The following is a 21,686-nucleotide window of genomic DNA, read 5'->3' as shown; positions in this document are numbered from 1 at the left end:
TGATAGGAGCATTAAATTCCAAGTACATTACTACACAGACGTCAAAGTCTGGAAAGATCAGATTTTATTTTTTATCTTGCTGATTCTAATCTTCTCTGTGCACTTCAAAGTTATCAAGGTCAAACTTTCCCTCTGACTTCAACACCTCTGATCTGCTGGTGCATCTCTTGTGATACAGTGAGTTCACAATGCTTTAAAATGCCCAGCATGATGCTGCTACTTTGAACAGGTCTCAACTCACGCATCTGATTCTCTGACAGCTCTAGATATATCTCAGTCCAGTCAGCAGTAAAAACATGCTGACTCAGCCATCCCCACACACAAAAATGATGCAGGTTGCCCACACTGACACCTGACGTCTGTGTCTGGCTTGTTCTATCCAACCTCAAGTCTTCACCATGGTGCAAACTACATAAGCAACCTTTTGCATTTTATGAAAAGCAGCGCAGTCGACATCTTTGTCCGATACAAATTTATATTCGGTCATTTAAAGCATTTAGTAGAATTGTTTTAATAGCACTCATAAATAACACTTTGCCTCTGTAAACCACCTCAGTGGATTTAAAGTACAGACTTTCAACATAAATTCAAGGGGTTTAACTCAAATATTACATTTACTATTCATCACTATTAGTTACTTTAGAAATGGTCTTTACATTTGCAGAGGCTCTAAAGTTAAGTCATTTAATTATAAGAATTATTTCTAATGCTTGGATGAAAATTATTTGCATTAACTTTCATACCAACTACCTTAAACATCCAGTGTGTAAGATTTAGGTGAAAGGGTTTTTGGGCAGAAATTGAATATAAAATAATCCTAGTGATGTTTACATTGGTGTGTAATCATCTAAATTGTATGAATAGTTGTTTTCTCTACCATATAATGGGCTCTTTATATTTAAAAACTTTATATTTACATGGAGGGGGGTCCTCTCTGTGGAGGCCACCATCTTTTTTTTTTTACTCTCATCCAAACTGGACAAACTAAATCTTTTGAGTTTTCAAGACAACTGAAGTTCACCACAGGTTCTCTTTCATGTTTGGAAGGGGAGGGTGAGATGAGGAGTATTCAGCTGCAACATACAACTTCACCTCTAGATGTCACTAAAGTCTATACACTGAACCTTTTAGTCTGAAATATGGACAAAAACAAATGTGCACCAAAACATGTCTGAAATGTTTCCATTAAGTACATCTATGTGTGTATACATATATATATATATATATATATATATATATATATGTACAACAATACTGTAAGGTTCTTCAGTTCTTTTTGTATACAGAATCAGGGGTGTGACAAAATGAACATTAATCTATGATTCATTCTCTTGTAATATATTTGTTAAAACTTAGTATTTTATTGATTCCACTTAACATAATAGAAAGTTATAATCTTGCATTATAATAAATACTTAAACTTCAGACTCTTCTGTCAGTGCTGTCCTTTGGTCTCTCTTGATTTTGGCTGATAGCTTGTATGTGGTAAAAAGGCAGGCACTTTATTTGACTTGTCTACTGTTCTTTTTCTTGTCTCTATGCAATTAATTCATAATTCAGGTTGCAAAGAGGTGACGTGGTGAGCAGTGTCACCTCACAGAAAAAAGGATCGGGATTCAGACTCTAGTCTGTCCGGGGCGTTTGTGTGCAGTCACTGTGCCGCATGCATTTCTCCAGGTAGTCTGGTCTATCTTGGACACTCTAAATTATGTGTGGGTGTAAATGGACATTTGTCTCAATCCTGTCTAGGGTGTAACCTGTCTCTCCCATCTATGTTAGCTGGAATTGGCTCCATCTCCCTTCTTAACCCTCAAAGGATAAGATACTGCATGGATTGACTTCATAATGCACTGGCAATATTCAATTTATATTTTTTATATGTTCAAAAGTTGAGGTGTCCCCCTTCAAATGTGCCACTTTAAGCCACTTTTGTGATTGTGTTTAGTTGTGAATTATATTCCTGGACTAAATGAGTATCTCTTCTGTTAATAAAAGATAGTGACGCAAAACAAAGGTTTTCAATTTTTATTGGATTTTTTTTGGACAATTTCTTTTCCAGTGTCATCCATAACCGTTCACTTCAATGGTATTTGCATAATCTTTCATTCAATACTAGGATGATATAAACCAAGGTAGGCTGATGCTAGGTGTTGGGTTAGCAGCTAGCAAGCTAAATCTGCACTCAAGCAAAGTTCATGTAGTTACCACAACTGGGTGGGGGGGGGGTTTGTTCCAAGAACCTTCAGAGGAACAATAAACGTCCCCTTCCAGTTACTCATTAAAAAAAACAAAAAAAACAAAAAACACCTGCACATCATCTCTACTTGGTTTGTATCATTCTAGTTGTAAGGCTGATAAAAAAGGGCCATTGCTATTTAACAGAACAATCTGCATAGCAACTGGAAGACAAAGGGACTGGACACTGACCCAATACAGAGGATGAGTTACACGAGACATCACTAAACAGATAGTTGGCACATGGTGGTCTGCTGTTTTGCACACAAACACAGTTATTTTCTTTTGTAGTTCGTTCAACAGTAAAAGTGTGAGGTTCGATGCGTTGGAGCCCTAGACCTAGTGTTGTAAGAATTTTAGTTCTGGTACGGTCTCCAAGCATCTGGCAGTTTAAGTTGGTGCCGTTCTGCAGTGGCTGATACCGCTCCCCCGCCCACCCCGTAGTAAAGTTCATCAATTCATAAGGCTACAAGGTACGTGCCACTACTTGACCATAATCACAGAAGCACAGTTAACAAGCAAATGGAGAGTTGTGACAGAAGACGACCATTACAGTGTGCTTGAGGGCTTAAGTTTCACTCAGCTACATTATTAAAGCAGGAGGGGGGGTATGTAGGTAGGTAGGTTACTGAATTGTCTGGCACCTTGTGGGTCAAGCATCAAGTCACCAGCAGTTATTCAATCCCTTTTCCCCACCCTGCGAAGGCAACTAAGATAAGGGCAGCTCAACAAAATAAACTGATGTCTGGCCACCGTTGAATTTGGTATAATAGATCAAACCACAATGAAATATCAGGTCCAACCAACATTTAAATGTCAGTCTTTTACAAACTATGGAGACTAAACCGCGCCATTTGTCAAATGTTTTTTTCTTTTAAACACGATTTTAATGCAGATACGAAGCTCACAAGTCAATTACAGTATCTGAAAGCACTTTTAGACTGATGAATCTGCAAGGGCAGACCAGGATAAGTAGACAGAGAAGGATGACACTCTCAGAACTGAAGACTTTCAGGGTCAGCAGTCAGTCCAGGTCAAGAGGGGAACAATGACGGGGAAGATTGTGTCCGGTTAAGTTCAGGCCCATTTGTAGCAGCGCGGCTTAGAAGCGCTTGGGTCCCCAGGGTGAGGTCTTGGTCGCCACTGGGGCTCCAAAGCTTGGGAAATCTTCAGAGCTGGTCATATCAGGGGCCTGAAAGCAGTGGGGGAGAACAGGGATTAAGAGGAGGGAGGTGTGACCAATTTTATTTTCAAACAGTACCAGCCTTGTGGGGAAACACTCACCTTCTCGTTGCCAGTGGTCCAGGGAGCCTCCCTCACCACAAAGCCTTTGGATGGGCCACGATGTTCATCCATGGCAGCAGCGCTACCCCCTGGAGGCCTCATGAAAGTCATCTTTGCCTCATTCTCCGCAACATCTGCCAACTGAAAAAGAAGCATGAAAAACTTCAGCAAATTGGAAAACATTACAGACATTTCATAAATTACCCAAATACATATGTATATATATATCTTATAGACAGCTGCTTTTAATTCCCAATTTCCCTGATCTTTACTTTATTTGGACTGTTTTATCATTTGACATATTTAGTTATACTGTATGTATTTTAGTGGTTTGTAATTATTGTGTATCACAACACTTTGTAACTTTCTTTTAACAAGTGCTATATAAACATAATCTATTTTATCTTCGGGGGGACAGTCATGCACAGGAAAGCTTACATATTCCTCCTCCAGGTTAAGGAGATGGTCGATGGCTTCATCCACAAGCTCAGGGCGACCTGTGACTGTCACAAGGTTCGGGTCGGTAGCTCCACTCTGGGGAAACCTGAGATCAACCTACAACAAACAACAAAAAAAGAAGATGGATGCCAAACATGTCAAACACTTTTTCCAAAGTGACACTACATTACTTAAACTCTGATGACTTAAAGATTGGAACAAGTGGAGCACACTAAAGATGAACTTATTTTCTTTAAAAAACACATTTATATTGCTCTCAGGGGCACAATCTGATCCATCACAGTAAGCTTTTAATAAAGTTGAACTTAATAAACAATGGACCCTTTATGTTGCTAAGTAGATACCTGATGTCCCAGATAAGAATGTGCTTAAAAGCCATTAAGCCTAGTTTATGCTTCTGCGTCGCGTCGACGCAGACCCCTACGCCGTAGCCTGTTGACGCGGACCGCAAGCGCTGTGATTGGTCTGCTCAGAACGTAAGTTCCAGCAGTTGCATTTTCCGGTCTTTCTTCGTCGTCGCCTGCGCTTCAACATTTGCAATATAAGCATTTGTTCTTCAATATTGATGAGCTCCAACTCCAAATACAGCTGCTCCACCTCGGTCGCCGTTGTTTACTGTTGTTTACTGTGATCGGAAGAAAAAGCAAGGATTCGGCTATAACCCCGAAACCACACAAACACACAGCCACACCCCCCTAGTGGTATGGCGGTGAATTGCAGAGCAACACGTTGCAGAACTTCGAATGCTCAAAGACTGCGTCACGTCGAAGGCGGAGGTACGGCGTCGACGTGACGCAGAAGCATAAACTAGGCTTTTGTAATGACAAAGCTTCTGGCTTTTTTGTTCAGCTTCTTTAAAAAAAAAAAAAACTGACTGTGTTTTCCATCCTCACCTTAAACTCATCCATGATCTTGCGGATGCCTTTGCCACGGGCGCCAATAATGCGAGCATGGACCCTGCTGTCCAAGGTGATGTCTTCAGAGATCATCTCTTCCAGCTCGTCCACAATCCTCTTGATGGCGTCCCGTGCAGCTATGGCTTTGTGCTCATACCCTGTAATAGTAATCTGATCCTGTGGAGAGATAGCAGACAACTAAACATTAACAACAAACCATGTACATCTGACATGGAGTCAGTTTACTTATGATAAGCACATGGCCAAAACAGTAAAAAAAAAAAGACCACCCAACATAATATTTAAAATGGAAATCAGTATTCACACGTGGTCTTGCCATGTAGGAAATGATAATTTAGCACCACCTGCTGTGCTGGTGCAGTATGTAGCATTCACACTCTCCCTGATTTTTATTTGTAATGAACGAAAAGTGTCTTAGAAAACACATTAGAGACACAATACCTGATTTTCATCATTCTTCTCTGGGAACTGGATGTTAACATCATGCTCAGTGCGGATGTTTGTAATAATGGCCCCCTTGCGGCCGATAATTTTTGGGTGATACTTGGGGTCCACAGTGATGGTCAGCTTGAAGCTCCTGAGTGCCTGCAGAGGATTGGAGGGAAACAATACTCTGGATTAGAATTCTTTTAAGTTTGACCTTGACTTTTTTTTTTCCTACTTTTTTTTCAACATCTACCCAAACTGGATGTCACCTGACAAGGGAAAAGTTAATAATTAAGCTTCTTCTTCGTTCAGTGTTATCATAAGGGTGCCCTTAAAATAATCTTAGAGATAGTAGCCTCACATCAGCATGTGAATCATCAACACTGCACCACAGACGCTTCGGAGTAGTTCACACAATACTCACCCGATCCTCTTGTTCGGCCTGCAGCTCTTTGACGCGCTCCAAGAGGCCATCTTTGGCGCGGTCAAGGTGATTGGCCAAGCCAGTGATGGCGATTTTATCAGACTGCTGCTCAGGAGCAGGCACTTGAATATTAACCTAGAGGCAGACAGAGAGGTCAGCCCATATAACAAGCAAATACAAATCTGGTGCATCCATGTGTGGACACAAACTCAACAAGACACACCTCAAATTCATCCATCATCTTACGAATTCCACTTCCTTTCTGTCCTATGATGTATCGATGAAGCTCAAAAGGCACTTCCACCTCAATGGTGACAGGAACCAAGGCCTGAGGGAAGACGACAGTTTAATTAACAAAGCAGAACATTTGTGTGACATTTGTGTGTGTTTCCTGTTACAGCTGGAGGAACAGTGTGATGTCATCATTTAAGACATGCAACTGATGAAATACACTGATTTGCTGAAATACGGAATAGGAAATTCATTATGGGAAATGTAGTTACTTTGTTTGTTACTGCTCTAAGCCAGCAAAACTGTTTTTAACGTGGTGTCTTAGACAATGGCTGACGATGTGAGGCGAGCTATTGAAGAAGATAAAACAATGATGAAAATAACAATGGAGATACAGACCCGGGAGATGTTCCTGCTGACCAAGGCAAGGCTTAGTCAGTAAGAGACATATTTAAGTAGAAAAAAGTGGAGAGGGGGGGTTACTGCAAGTTCACCAGCTTTATTGTCTGTTTGATTTTAATGCTCAAAGTTTAGAGCAAAGGCAATATTTACATTGAAAGCCTGCTTCAGCTGTCAAAATAAGAAATTAAGGTTATCCTGACAGCTCTTCTGAAAATCAGGTTTTAGGTGGTTGATTTCAAACAACACTTAGATTTTAAAGTGCAGTGTTAATGGGAACCTTAGGACTTAATGAGTAAAACAAAAATCAAGTGATGAACACTGACCTTCAGTGCTTCCACGGCAGCGTCGCACCGCTCTTTGCGGCCAGAAATCACAATCACGTCACACTTTTTGGGTGCGTTTGGATCGACAGGCTCCTTCACTTCTCCGTTAGCTTCTCCGTTCTCTTGAATAGGAGCCTCTGCAGGAGGAGCAGCTAAAAAACAAATTAAGCCCACAAAGTTTGATATGGAAAAGAAATGTAACTCAAGGACTCAATACAGACGAGCTGACACTGATCGTGCTTTTACCTTGTGGGTCCTCACGGTCTGGGAACTTAATCTGTACATTGTGATCTCTGGTGATCTGCTGGATCCGTGAGCCCTTGGGACCCATGATGGAGCGGTGGAACTTCTGAGTTATCACACACTCAATCGTCACCTGAGCATCCTAGAAAACAAAAACAGAATCAGTTACATTCCAAAAAGAAGAGTTAAAAAAAAAACAACTAATAAAACACATACAACCAAAAGCCATTTTAGAGAAACAACAGTATCTACTAACCAAGTCCTCAACAATCTCCTGCATGCGCTTCTTGGCTGCCTCCACACATTCTTTGGCTCCTTTGAGGGTGACCTTTTCACTCTGAGAACCCGTGCGGGGGAAGCTCACCATCACGCCACCATACTCGTCAGCAAGGTCCCTAAGGACTTGGCCACGACGAGCCACAAAGTAGCGATGGTGCTTGGGGTCAACGCTCATCGTATCCTCAACGACGTTGTCCTGTAAAAGATTAGTAAATATATTTAGGATTCTGACATTTTAAGAAAACCAGGCCTTGGGTAAGCTTGTCCTGGTTGGTTCAAAAGTCATTCAGAAACATACCAAACTCTTGATGAGTTCCTCCAGCTCTCTCTGGGCATCCCGCACAGCTTCTTCAGTGCCAACCACAGTGATGAGCTCCTGATCTTTGTCCTCTGCGGTGGGGAATATGATCCTGGCCCCAGTGCTGTCGCGAACCTTACGGATGTTTCCACCACCTTTCCCGATGAGGAACTTGTGGTATTCCGGCTTTGCACGCAACTCAGCTGTATGGCTCTTTGTTTGCTGAAGAAAAACATTTACAAACTCAACTCCACAAAATATTTATTACAAGTTAACTGCAAAATCATACAAGTAAACACTTGTTTAAGACGCTCTTATTGGCTCCAATCAACTCAAACCCAAAACAATTTAAGCCAAACACTTTAACCCTCTTCATTTTTATTACAACTTTCCTTTTCTTTCCCCTCCATTTTTATTTCGTTGTTGCACATGATGTTGGTGTGGGTAAGTCTAGTTCCCAATCTTGTGCCATGTCTTTGTGTTAGTAAGTTATTTAAAAGAAAACTACAGCAGTCAAAAATAAATTTCCCACCTCTTATTTTTGGCAGCAGCTGTGCACAAACTGTGTTTTTGTTCTGACAGCACAAAGAAAACTAAACAGGCTCGCAGTATGTGGTAATGTACAACCAATAAGGCACAGCACAGAAGCAATTCTTTGCACCGCCCCCCCCATCCCTCCCTCTAATAGCTGCCAGTTTAGCAGGGTCAAGAGTAGTTCAGCTTTTTATTAAACATTCATACAAACCTTCTCCTCTGCCAAGCCAAGCAGTTGCTGCTTGGCTTTCTCCACCTCCTCCACAGGGCCTCGGATGGTGACCTTATCAATCCCGGAGCCCTCAGTGGGAAAGTGGATGTGAACACCACCACACTCCTCCATGATCGAGCGCACCAAACGGCCCTTAGACCCGATCAAGGAGTTGTGCAGCTTGGAGGGGATGGAAACTTCAATCTCCGTGATGTTCGCCTGAAAACCGTGACACATTAAATAATGCAAATGTACTAGATTTTAATCAATCTGCCAAAGCATCAGAGACACTTAGTTCCACATGTGTGCTCACCAGCTCCTTCTGAATGGCCAATATGCGACTCCGTGCAGCCTCACAGTTTGCCTTCTTCCCAGTGATGACGATCATCTCAGAGTTGCTGTTCTCAGCAGGCAGGTCAATTTTTGTGTTGGTTTCCTCACGAATCTAGAAAGGAGGAGAAAATCATTACCAAACCAAACTTTGCCAGATTGACTCAGCAGCTTAAACACTTTATATAATTTATATACACTACCTTCTTGATGTTTGATCCTCCTTTTCCAATGATGTTTCTGTGGAACTGCTTGAAAATGGGGACTGAGACAGAGAAGCTGTTCTCCACCTGAATAAAGGAATTACAGATGGTCAACACTCAAGGACAGTTTAATATGGTGTCCATAGTAAGTCCATTTAGATATTTCAACATAGTATCCCAACAACAGTATAGAGAAACAAACAAAAATACCAATTACCATTTCAGCCACTATCTTCTGCATGAACTTGGAGCATTTTTCCACTTCATTTCGGGGGCCTCTAAGTTGAACGATGTCACTTTTCTGTGCTGGGTCGGGGAAATTGATGATGACCTGGAACCCAGAAGACCGAAGAGTTATACAAGTACAAACCAACAGCATATACCAACAAACAACTATAGGTTCTGACTCACTTCAGGGAATTTGTCGCGCACTTCTTTTATCTTCTCTCCTTTTTGGCCGATGATGGCTCTGTGAAAACGCTGTTCAATGATCAGGTCCTTTGTACGCTCGTTCTCCTGCAAGAGACCGTGTCTTTAGAAAACCTACCAGTAGATCAAACTATCAGCATCTTGACTCTGAAGCTTGTACTAACCATGCGTGACGCAAGCTCCAGCAGCTCCTTCTTGGCTTCTTGTACACCCTGGGGATCCCCCTCAATACGGATCAGGTTGCTCTTCTCATTATCAGGGGGAATGCGGACAGTCACCTTGTGCAGCTCTTTGATGCGGTTGACTATAAACAAGTCAGTAAATAGGTATTTTAAGAAGGTTGTCTATACAGTTTTTGTTGCACTGTTCACAAGTTAGTACAGCAGTCTTTTGGCAGTAAATCTGTACTTACTGTTAACACCTCCCTTTCCAATGAGGTGTCTGTGAAATTTGGGGTCCACGCTGATCTCTGTATAGTCCATACGGCTCACCTGTTAAACAAAAATATCAAAATGTCAATTAAATTCATCCTTTAAAACCTTATAGCACCTGAGATTAGAAGAACAGGCAATACTCACCAAATCTGTTACAATGGCTTCAATCTGACTCTGCACCATCTGCACGTCTTTGGTGGGACCCTCCAGGGTGATCTTATCTTCTCCCTCAGTGAACTCAATGTGCACCTGTATACAAAACACAGGGGGAAAAAGTTAAATGAAGTAAAATTAAAAAATTAAAAAAAGTGTTTTCTAAATCTCTATAATTAAAGAATCAATCATTCAACAGACCTTGGGCATTTGTTGGGTAATCTTGGCCAAGTTTTGCCCCTTCTTGCCAATAATGAAGCGATGAAGCCAAGAAGGAGCTGACACCGAGGAAACAGTGTAGCTGTTTGCCTGTGAAAGGAAATGTACGCCTTTAGTGACTTTAAACCAACAATAAACTAACACTTAGCTGTATCTGTGGTCATCAGAAGCTATTTCTACCTTGGCATAAACTTCAGTGAGAGCCTGACCTAGACGGTCAGGCTCTCCACGAAGGATGACAGTTTCTGAGCTGCTGTCAGAAGGTGGGATTTCAACTGACACGCCAGTTTTTTCCAGGATCTCCTGGAGGGTGTTTCCCTTGGGGCCGATCACATACTTATGCTGAGACTTCTTCACTTCCACTGCAATAGTGGTGGCATTCCTCTTCTGCAATTAAAAATAAGAGTTGACTAGTGACTTGTAACATTTAACCACAGAAGAGTATATCAGTGTAACAACGCAAAACTTTCCCTAATAATAATTTCCCAAAATGTTAGCATACCTTATCTTCATAAACCCTCTTGATCATAGCCACAGCAAGGGCCACCTGCTCCTTTTCCCCAGTGATGACAATCTCCGTCTTGTTCACACTTGGAGGGGGAACATTGATGCGGGCGCCGGTCTCTTGCATCATCTCACCTACAACTTTACTGTAGGCACCGGTGATGAATGGGTGGTAAACCTTGTCAATGTTCACCCTCTCCACAGCACGCTTATCCTGAAGAGGTAAAGAGGGAATATTTGAAAATACAGATAAAAGAAATGGAGTAAATAGAAATTGAGTGCATCCATGTTCAAAACCCAATGTTACCTGCTCAGCAGAGATCAGCAGGATCTCATGCTTTGCCTTCTCCAGGCCCTCCTTGGTACCAGAGATCTTGATCTGGTTGCTGGGGTCGTCAGGTCGTGGGATTTGGATTTTGGTGGCGGTCTTGAGTTCTAGCTCCTGAAGCTTCTCCCCATTTTTACCGATGACAAACCGATGGTGCTCCCTCGGGATGGCGACAGTAGCTGAAGCCTGTTAGGGTTATAATGTACAATTGCTACTCCTGTCTTTTCACTTTTGATAAAACCATCATGTCATGAATTGTTATATATCAACAAATATACTATAGATTTCTTGACCTGAGTCTGCAGTCGGGACACAATCTCCTTACGGGCCTTCATCACGGCATCCAGCTTTCCAGAAACCATGATGGAGAGACCCTGATCTTTTGCCAAGGAGAGTTCCAGGTGGGCTCCAGTCTTGTGCATGATGTCCACACAGACCTTCGCTTGGTCTCCTTCTCCAAACTGGTTAATGTCCTTGTACTTGCGCTCCTCTAGCGGCACATGGAAAACCTAGTTCACATAGAAAGACATTTTTGTTGTGAACTGGTGCACAAAATACTTTAAAAAAACAGCAAGACCTGGTGAAACTATGTAGTTTGGTTGCAACAAACTCTAAACTACTTAAAGGAATGTGTGTAATATTTTCACAAGAAAGTGAGCAAACATGTCTATAATAATAGAAGTACACAGGGACAAGGTGATGGACCCTAAGAGGTTGAACTAGCCAAGTAGGTTTTAAAGTAGCATGAGTAAAAACAATGTGTGGTCCTGTAGCTGGGCAATAAAAAGAAAATAAATAATGTGACATACAATGTGATAATCGTCAATACCCACTTTTATCAGATTTTTCTGAATTTCTGGGCCATATCGCCCAGCCCTATTCTGCCCCCACCTCATTTTCAATTTATCTCAATCTCCCAAAAAAAGAAATATATAGATCAGTGGTGGCTGTTTAACACAGGACGCCGGGGCGCCCCCTCCAATACACTGGTACAAAAAAGCCTGTATAAAAACATTAAACATAATTATGTTATAATATTTTACTCGTACAATACTCCTGGTAGACCTTAAGCAACTGAGCATTCAATATAAGTTTTTTTCAAATTGTATTTAATTTATTTAATTGAATTAATTAATTTCTGTCTAAATTCATAATAACTTTCCAGTGTGGGGCGCCGGCCAAATGGATGTAAACGTGGGTCCTGAAACTTTTGGCAACCACAGGACCGAGGCTACTCTTTAATTAGTTGTTGCAGATTTCCACGGGACGCGGTCTGTTGTGCCCCAGACACTTCCACTTTTATTGATTTACGTTGATCTAATGTAACTGGTTATTACTCAACGTCGTCTCAGGTACGCCCAACATCACTGAGTTAGGTCGTCTTCGAATGAAACCGCGGTAAATCCGGGCATTTCTTTACAAAAACACCCAACAAGAAAAAAAAAAGGGGGGGGATAAAGGAGCTTGGTCCGGACCGACTTGATTTACAGATTCAGCAGCAATTCATGAGGAAGAGTTTTCACCCGGGCTCCTCCCGCTCTTGTTTCATTGTTATGAGAAACCGAGGTGACTGGATGTGGTTTAAGTAAAGTCTTTCACTGCCTGTTTGCTGTTAAGTGAGACCTAAAACATCTCTCTGAAAAATGCAAATGAGTGGAATTGAGGCTACATTTTCGATACAGGCAACAGGACTGGCATACTGCGTGTTGTGTTGTTTTTGTTGAATCTGGCTTCAGTGTTAAACAGTTTAACACATCTAAGATTAAAAAGAAAGATTTGACATCAAACATTTACTTATATTCATCTTGTCAGTTCTCAGATTTTTCTTGCAAAAAACAAGAAGTTGGGAACAACTGAAGCAGTATAATACCGCTGTACATTCTGTTCCCATGAAAAAGATCGTAGAGTAGAAATATCATAGAGAGGCATAGGAGGACTTACTTACATTAACAGACTGCGTCAAATTCAAATGACTCAGTTCTGCAGCCCTTGCACTGTGTTCACTGCCATGGCTAACTGGGAAACTTGGTGTAACTGATCCATTGATAATGTTATTAGTTGTGTCTGTTATGGATTGTTTTTATGCTTTAGGTCTATTTTGTTAATTCAGTAAAATTATTTTTCACTTGGTATGCATCGAGTAATTTTGTGGGTTAAGGTTTCCCTGTTCTCCCTGATAAATCGAGTATTGAGAATAAATACTTCTGTTTAAGACATCAGTCTCCAGAAGAAAAAAAATGTATTCCTTCAACCTGCAAGCTTTCCCTCACAGTTCCTGTGCTTTTCTTGTTATTAAAAAGTCAAAGGGTTTTTTGTTGAAAAGCTGAAACTGATCAGTTCTGTTCGGTGGCTAGTTTTAGATTTGCTGACTTAACATTCAAGACTGAGCCGAGGCTCAACAAAGGCATGTTCATATAAAATACTCATCTTAGAGTTTTATTTTCTTGAATAAATCTATGCATGCAACAGTAGATTGTTCTCACATAATTCCTAATATGGCCATGTCCTATTGAGCAGAGGTTTGATCAGCCAGGGAAACTGAACGCACTGTGTGGATATACAGGTCATCAAGTTCCCTTCAACACCTCAGGGAGAAATCATTTATCAAAACAGAGTCAGTTTATTAATTTCTCCATCACCAAGGCAACGCTTTTTTCCTACAGGGAAGAGCTATTGTTTTGTACGGTTTGTACTTTAGTAATGCATGTTCTGAGACAAAGAGAAAGGCTTTGTGGGAAAGGAAGGAGAGCACTAAATGGTAAGTGGAAGAGGGGAGACGTGAGAGTATGCTGAAAATGTAATTAAAAACACAAATACTAACAGGAATCTTAACACTTCTACACACAATGACCAGCAACCTTTTTTTTTTATTTTTAAAAATATACCTGGGTGATAATAGAGGACTTAAGAGGACGAATCTTGGAAGTCCATGCGTTGGAAGTTTCCTGGGTCCCCTCAGGTGAGGCCGCCTTCTCAGGCAGAGGTGGGAAGGCATCCTTGTAGGTAGGAAGGGCCTCCTCCTCCTCTCCAGCATTGGGTCCTGCCCCAGCAGCTGAACACAGACATTAAGAAGAACACAGGAATGGATCTACTGATAATTCTTCTGTTTGTGTTTTACAAATCAAGCGGAGCAGCAAAAACACTTACCACCACTCTGCTCTGTCAAGAGCCCACTGCGGTGCTCATTGAAGCTTTCCTGCGTAAGTACAGCGACTGAGCTCATGGTCAAAATCCCACGTTAACACGGAGTCCGAGTGTGCCACTAAAAGAAAAGATTACAGCATTAGCCAAGACAGCATAACATGTACAAAAGCCCGAAACGATCACTTTTTTTAAAATCAGCTTCTTAATATGCATGAAGTCCAATATGAACAGAGATTTATAAAGTTAGAGCAGTTCTGATGATTTGAGAGCCAGGTTTTGGAGAGTTTACTCTTAGTACAATACCATGGGGTGTACTTTCTAAACAGACTATGATTGTTCTGTAATTTGTTAAATGCAATATCAGAGAAATAACGAAATAAATTTTAGGGCTTTGAAAATCAATCTATAAGATTTCAGGTACTTCATCAATGCCAAACTACTGCCTGTCGTTTTTTTTTGTTAGTACAGGGCATGTGACAGAAAAAGAAAAAGAAATTTCACAGGGTGATGAATGTTGAGTGTCAGTCTAGCAACATAATATTAAATAATCAGTAAACTTTCCATTATAACTATTATTTGTATTATGGTGTTACATATCAATGTGTTGAGATAATGTCTTGAATTTAGCCAGTTTTTTTTGTGAGCTGGTCAATCTCCACAAAACCTAATAAAATCAAGTTTCCCTACTATTAGTTTGGTATTGAATTAAGCATCATTGTTGTTGTTTGGTGTTTTGCATTACTGCAGCCTGGTGGTCTGAAGTGGAACAGCTTGTTGTGGTGTTGGTTTTCATACATGAGCAGGCTATTTTGCCCAGTGTCTCCCCTATTCTTTAAACCATGATGGAAACGCAGGTGAATAATTGTTTTCTGTGAACATTTTGTTTCCTTCAAAAAGTACAAAGTACTTTTGGATGGAACATGCCTTGAGCCCTGTTCATAACCAGCATTAAAATGCATCTTGGGTTATCTGACCACAAATGGACAGTTAATCAGTTAGTTCTTAGTGTTAGAAAGTGTCTCCACATTTGCTTTGAGTGACCACTTGTGATCAGATCTCACTCCCCCATTGTATGTAGACAAAAACACACAGGTTATACCATTGTGGTTTTAGGCCAGTCTGATGGCGACAGACAGGTCCATTGATAGTATGTTAATGTGAGAGATATTAAGGAGGAGGTGAACAAATCAATGCACTGGTCAAAGTTCAACACTTAAATTAGAATATACTTTGTAATATATTTTGAATTGTTAAAAAAATAAATAAAAGATGTTGTCTAGAAAAAAATTCTGAGTATGGGAAAAGCTGAGAAGTGTAAAAATACTTTTGGTTCATGAGGAACCTGTAGCAGATCAGAGGACGTCAGTTGAGTAGGAAATCCTTCAATGTGTCCCAGACCAGCTTCAAATGTGGATTTTGAATGCCGGCTAAGTGTGTCTGATCAGATCACCTGAGATGGATGTTAGTACCAGGAATGAACAGGGTGATAGCTTGAACGACATAAAGGGGGCCCTAGTTTGAAAGGTTCAAAAAGCAAATAGTCTTCAAGTGTCACATGGCACACAAGCTTATCATTGGTGGACTTTGGGGTTTTCACGATAATCTAATCAACTATTATCACAATGGCTGTTTTTCTCACAGAATAATCACACTTCTTGTCAAATCCCCTGTGACTGTCAGTGGTAAGTGAAGAGATCATGCCTTTGCACCACTAAGAAAATAATGGTGAGGGCAGGGCTACAGTACATGCTTTCTTTCTGCAAGAAACCAGTCTGACTTGTGTTCAACCCTCTCAGTGCTATTCTAAGAAATGAAGCCAGGTGAGTAGGCTCCAGGGTTAAGAGGATTTTACCTCACTGACCCCTCTCCATGTCCACACAGGATAGGATTAAAGCAACAAAAAAAAAAAAAAATCCACTGACAGAAAACTCAAATGACCTGTGTCGGATCTTTGAACCAAATAATCACTTCCAAGAAAGACACCACAAAGCTAATTATCTTCTCTAAGACATGTATAAAAGGAGACTGTACAGTTATTTTGTTTTGCTGAATTATATCAAAATCTGGAATTGTTGATTGAGGTCCATGAACAATATTTTCACTCTGCAAATGGGGATATAAAATAATTAGTGCTGCATTCCACTTCGCTTTCCAGGATGAAACTGAATATATCATCAGGAGTCATTGCTCTTCTTCCTGGCCAACAAGGGAAGATAAATATGAATTGTTTCAAGGTGGATTTGGCCCAGAGGCATGCCAGGATTTATCTCAAAACATGGGGATACAACTCCCAGATGTCACAGAAAATTAGTTGATATTTCAGGTTTTTCATAGAGTAGGCAATTGAAGGAAATCAACTAAAAAGCTTCAACAGGACAATTGTCAGGTTAGCAGGCCACCCACCATGCACATTACAGCAAACTTTCAGTGGCCTCTTACTTGTCAGGTTTCATAAATATAAGGCTGCTCTGCCCAGTGCTCATTACCATTTGCAGACCGTTGCTGCACTGAAAGACGAATGGAAGAGGTGCCATGCACCAAGAAAAAGGATTTGGCAGACACTTTGAAATCCTTGTAGTATGATTATCAACGCAAAAACAATCACACAATACAACTTAGTCAGCTTCTTCTCCCACCATCTTCAATGTCCTGTTAACAAAACCACTATGCCTTAAACAGCAGAACTTATACATCATACCGTGCCTCCTGCATGCCCTAACCCACCCAGGTGTCACTCCTGAATGTTGCGGAAATGTTGCTGTTTTTGTGAATGCATCTGATCTGGACCATCTCCTGCTGTGTGAAAGACCAATTCCAGAAAATGTCTGGAGCGTACTGTTTGGACATTGTCCTTAGTTTGTCTGATACGTTTGTTATGACAGTATTTAGTTGTATACATGTAGTTATAGTTGCTAACTTAATGGCTTACAGAGAACATTAGATTCAATTAGTCACTTTAAGTCAAAGAAAAGGTTTTGCAACACTCAATAGTGAATTACAGTTTGTGTGATGAACGAGGATTATTGTATGTGAGTGTGTTTTCCTCTAAAATAGACCAGGTGTATTATGAGACTGAACGGTAAGGGCTTAACAAAATGACCTTTCCTTTTGCCTGCTTTAGCTTGGATAAATACTGGGGGAACATTGGAGGAAAGTCAAGTGTAGTATGATGGAAATCTATAAGTCTTAAGAACAATTTGCTTACTTAAAGAAAATCCTTAAAAGAAAACTTAAGACAATGGGTTTAAAATACATCAGAGGTTTTTTTTTTTCAAGTTCAACATCCAGAAAACACAGTGGGACACTTTAAAGTTTTTTTTTTTATCCCTGTGTTCGAGATATCTTTTTCAACCCGCTTTGGAGTTCTGTTGGCCACAGTTCAAATGCTATCATGTAGAGGTCAACCAATTGGTTAGTTCATCAGCACCAATAAGATGTTTTATTAGCATTTTATTACCTCCTTTTAAAATGTATATTCCAATTGGTATTGGTTTAAATGTTTGCAGCATTACACAGACACTACTGGATGGATTACCACAAAACTTAGTGAAATGACATGATATAGGTCAGGGAAGAACCCATGCAATTTTGCGGGGCCAGGATTTTGTTTCTCTTTTCACATTGCATTTTTTAACCCCTTCATCAATTTCCCAGGGAATAATACATGGACCCTGATGAAAAAGTCAGGCATACTTTTACTGATATCTACGACTGTATACATTTGGTGCAGCTTGATTGAAAATAATGTGTCTTGGTGGAGGTAGCTGCTCTAGAAGTTCTATCTATTTTTGTGCCTCAAGTATTTATTCAAACAGTCATCTTATTCATGTAGCTATTAAAGGAATGTTGGTTAAAATGTAAAATCTATCTGATTCAGATAATATATACAGCTTAAAGCAATCATTTGTCGTAACATTTTTAGAAACTTGCGGTGGTTTGGGTGGGCAGAATCACACTTGACTTCTGATAAACAAAATGCTTGAAATTTGATTTGTTACGTTGCTTACAGACAGTATCAGAGTACAAGTTATTACTTACCAGCAAAATGGTCAGTTACCAGATAATCCGTCCTGTAAAGATGCAAGTTCCCGTCAGCCTGCCAGCTTTTGCCTGAAGACAGAAGAAAAAGGAACACTTAATAAGTTTGTTTCTAAGAAAGAAAACACAAGAGTATTTAAGGGACTAACTAGATTTGATGCAACAAAGTTACATGTGCGTAAAGTAAAAATATCCTGATATTATACTATCTGCACAATTGTAAAGTAATGTTTAAGCAATATTCTATTTATAAAAGAATGATTGATTGTTAATGACTTGCAAATAAAGGATTTCTTTATAAATAAATAACACTTAATCAAATGGAAAATTGAGGTATTAGACTGCAAAAAATAAATCTAACTTCAATCTGAATGAGGCCATTGTTGAGGCCTAACTTGTATACTTTTGATAGTCAAGGTCTTAGCGAGATCAATAGAGAAAGTGGTGCCAAATTACTGCCACCTCAAACAGCCGAAACCATCTGGAAAATTAGGTGTTCAGATAAAGTTGATGCCAAGAAGCACATTACTTAGGTTCAATCGTGTGGACAGTCATTCTCCTTGACAAGCATCTGGCTTCTATAATTGGACACTGCCTTGTCATACAAAACGACAGGCTGTAATGGTGCAGGTTTGACTGTACCAGTTAAAAAGGGTATTCCACAATTCATCATTATTATTATTAAAAGGGTGGGCCATTAAAAGCCTGTGTAGTATGATATGGCATGAAGGTTTGTACAAGTGGTGAGAACATCTGCATTCATTTTACCAGTTTGCCAAATGGCATCACCAATTTCCGCCAAGAATGCTCATATGGATCAAGGTTTCCACTGAGGTGTGTCTTCAGTAATGTTTTTATAAACGCCCAGCCCAGTCTGTTTGATAAGAGCATACAAACTGTTTGGCATCCTTTCCCATATCCAGTCTGACCCCACTTGTAGTTTTTGGTAAAGTAGTTTGTCTAGACAACAAAGATCCCATTTCTTTTACCAGTATGAGCAGCTGGTGACAGATTGTCTGTTCAGCAGCCAGTTTATAAAGAGTGAATCCATGGCTTAAATGAGACGTGTCATCTAAAATACACTAATGCCAAGTTGATTTGCATTTACTACCATGTCATGGTGCAATTGCGTCTTCGATCTGGTGACGAAAAACTACATTAGTCATCAGCTCCCAACAAAAAAAACCCCGAACCACACAGACGACTACAATCTTTAGGAGATATTACAACACACTGTCATATTATTGACCTTTAGAGATCCGTCATGGTATAGAGCTGCTCACTCGTGAACGCTGACGAGCTCGTCTAGCTAGTAGAAGTTGTTCATTAACGTTAGCGGCAGCATGTCAGCCTCAGAGCACATGTAAGGTTAGACCCAAATCCCAGATTACCGAGGTAAATCCCCGGTTAGTGTGAGTGCTCGCTAACGTGATATCAAATTAACCAGCTCACAGTTGCCAACGACACATTTCATTACAACCCATGCTAGCTCCCGTGATGTTAGCTAACGCCGAGCCACCATTAAATTGCACAGAGATCGAGGCGAACTAAGGGTTTTCTGGACTGACAGATGGTCAAATAACGGAGGGGGTTTAGTGAACGTGTGTGTCTCTTAGCAAAAGTAGGATATCCAGTTGTAAAAACCACTGTGGCGTGGATCGCCAGCTCCACACCTCTAGCTAGCTAGCAAACTTGCTAAAAACTTTGACTGTGCGACTGTGACACGTAGCTCCTCGGCTAATGGGTAGCTCGGCTCACTCGAACAGAGCCTGCACACAACTTTCAGCTGCACCTTTAGCCAGCTAGTGGCGTTAAGCTAACAGCGGGAAGAAACGTAAAACCGTGGAATTAGCTCAGGCGCACACTTGAGTCTGCGGCCATTTAGTGCGTGCATTAGCCCCACGCCAGCAGCGAAAAGTACAAGTTGAACCGGAGCCTTAGCTAGCGAGCTAACGCTAGCATGCATTACAGTAGGTTCTTACTAGCTCGCTAAGTCCACGTAGGCATACAGCTGAGCAGGGGAGAAATGACACGGCGTCAGGGCCAGAACACACCGAGAGCTTCCCCGACTGGCTGAGCCCACAACAAGTCACCGCACCGCCAGGCTAACGAAATGCAGAAGTCACGACGAGAGAATAGAGTCGTGTTGAGGAGGAAACCGTAAAGTACTCACTTAGTTTATGTTCTCGTCTGCCCTGAAGGTGCAGGAGCTGAGATTAAATTCCACTGGCGAGAAGGTGGGATTGAAGGCTGACGGATATATACCAGAGCCGCCCACCAATCACATCCTCCGACGTCACGTCACAGAGTCCGGTTACAAATAACTTCTTTTCTTCTCCAACACTGACACACACACTTGTGTAACTTCTCAACTTCCACCAGTCTCTGCCCGTGGAAGTCATGGAGCAGGGATATCCAATAATATGAATCCCAGGAACTGTAAAGTTGGACTAAAGTAAGGACAGACTGAGAATGATGCGTTTAACTCTTAAAAGATTGTTGTCATGATTTCTGGAACCAAAGAGGATCAGACCCCACATTTGCCATCATCCCTCTTTGCTTTACCAAGTCTTGAAGGTCCAGTGTGTAAGATTTAGGTGAAAGGGATCTATTGGCAGAAATGTATTGTAGAATAATCCTCCTGATGTTTTCACTAGTTCATTTCATCTAAATTGTATGAATTGTAGTTTTCTTTACCCCAGAAAAGAGCCTTTATATTCAAATACTTTATATATACATCGAGTTGGTCCTCTCTATGGAGGCCGTCATGTTTTTTACATTAGTCCAGACTGGACAAACTAAATACCTTTTGAGTTTTTATGATAATTAAAGGCTACCACAGGTTCTTTTTCATGTTTGGAAGGAGAGGGTGAGGTGAGGGGTGTTCAGCAGCAACATGCAATTTCAACACTAGATATCACAAAATTCTACACACTGACCCTTTAAATGAAGTGAACACAGTTAAATATGAGGGTTACAGCATGAGGGGTGATTGATATGATGATGACGATGAGCAGTAGCTGTGGACTGTATGCAAACTTTCTATGTGTTCACATGATGTAAAAATAGTACTTTTTAGAGATGACTCCATTTTACACAGCACACTTGTGGTCATGCGAAACTGAAAAAGCTTCAGGTGGCATACAATGATGCATTTTTTCTCAAACCTCCAAGATGGACAAGTGCAGGCCACATATTTGTGACTAGCAATCTCCCCACATTTTAAAGATCTACTGAGATTTTATTTGCATTATTTCATGTTCAGATTAAAGGTCCAGTGTGTAAGATTCAGGTGAAAGGAATCTTTTGGCAGAAATTTAATGTAGAATAATCCTCATGATGTTTTCACGAGTTCATTTCATCTAAACTGTATGAATTGTCGTTTTCTTTACCCCAGAAAAGACCCTTTATATTTAAATACTTTATATTTACATCGAGGGGGTCCTCTCTACGGAGGCCGCCATGTTTTTACATTAGCCCAGACTGGACAATCTAAACACCGTTTGAGTTTTATGACAATTAAAGGCTTCCACAGTTTCTTTTCATGTTTAGAATGAGAGGGTGAGGTGAGGGGTGTTCAGCTGCAACATGAAACGTCAACACTAGATATCACAAAATTCTACACACTGTACCTTTGA

The 21,686-nt window shown here is 40.7% G+C and overlaps 1 protein-coding gene across 1 annotated transcript; it reads right to left on the bottom strand.

The window, feature by feature from the left end:
- Positions 1-2,011: 2,011 nt before the first annotated feature.
- hdlbpa (high density lipoprotein binding protein a) lies at positions 2,012-20,361 on the bottom strand. The gene is made up of 28 exons (XM_020080943.2): positions 20,222-20,361; positions 18,049-18,120; positions 14,014-14,128; positions 13,752-13,918; positions 11,160-11,375; positions 10,846-11,052; positions 10,537-10,752; positions 10,215-10,421; positions 10,017-10,124; positions 9,807-9,911; positions 9,641-9,719; positions 9,393-9,532; positions 9,211-9,315; positions 9,017-9,130; positions 8,800-8,886; positions 8,580-8,711; positions 8,267-8,485; positions 7,522-7,743; positions 7,201-7,419; positions 6,948-7,086; positions 6,702-6,853; positions 5,969-6,073; positions 5,746-5,880; positions 5,337-5,480; positions 4,872-5,051; positions 3,958-4,074; positions 3,520-3,660; positions 2,012-3,427 (listed from the first exon to the last, which is right to left on the bottom strand). The coding sequence occupies exons 3-28, from the start codon at positions 14,087-14,089 to the stop codon at positions 3,338-3,340; spliced, it is 3,822 nt and encodes a 1,273-aa protein (XP_019936502.1). The 5' UTR covers positions 14,090-14,128; positions 18,049-18,120; positions 20,222-20,361; the 3' UTR covers positions 2,012-3,337.
- Between the last annotated feature and the right edge of the window lie 1,325 nt (positions 20,362-21,686).

The sequence above is a fragment of the Paralichthys olivaceus genome, chromosome 3 (assembly GCF_024713975.1).
Source record: "Paralichthys olivaceus isolate ysfri-2021 chromosome 3, ASM2471397v2, whole genome shotgun sequence".
Taxonomy (NCBI): domain Eukaryota; kingdom Metazoa; phylum Chordata; class Actinopteri; order Pleuronectiformes; family Paralichthyidae; genus Paralichthys; species Paralichthys olivaceus.
Note: the sequence above shows the minus strand (reverse complement) of the source record. Positions and strands in the feature narration are given on the sequence as shown.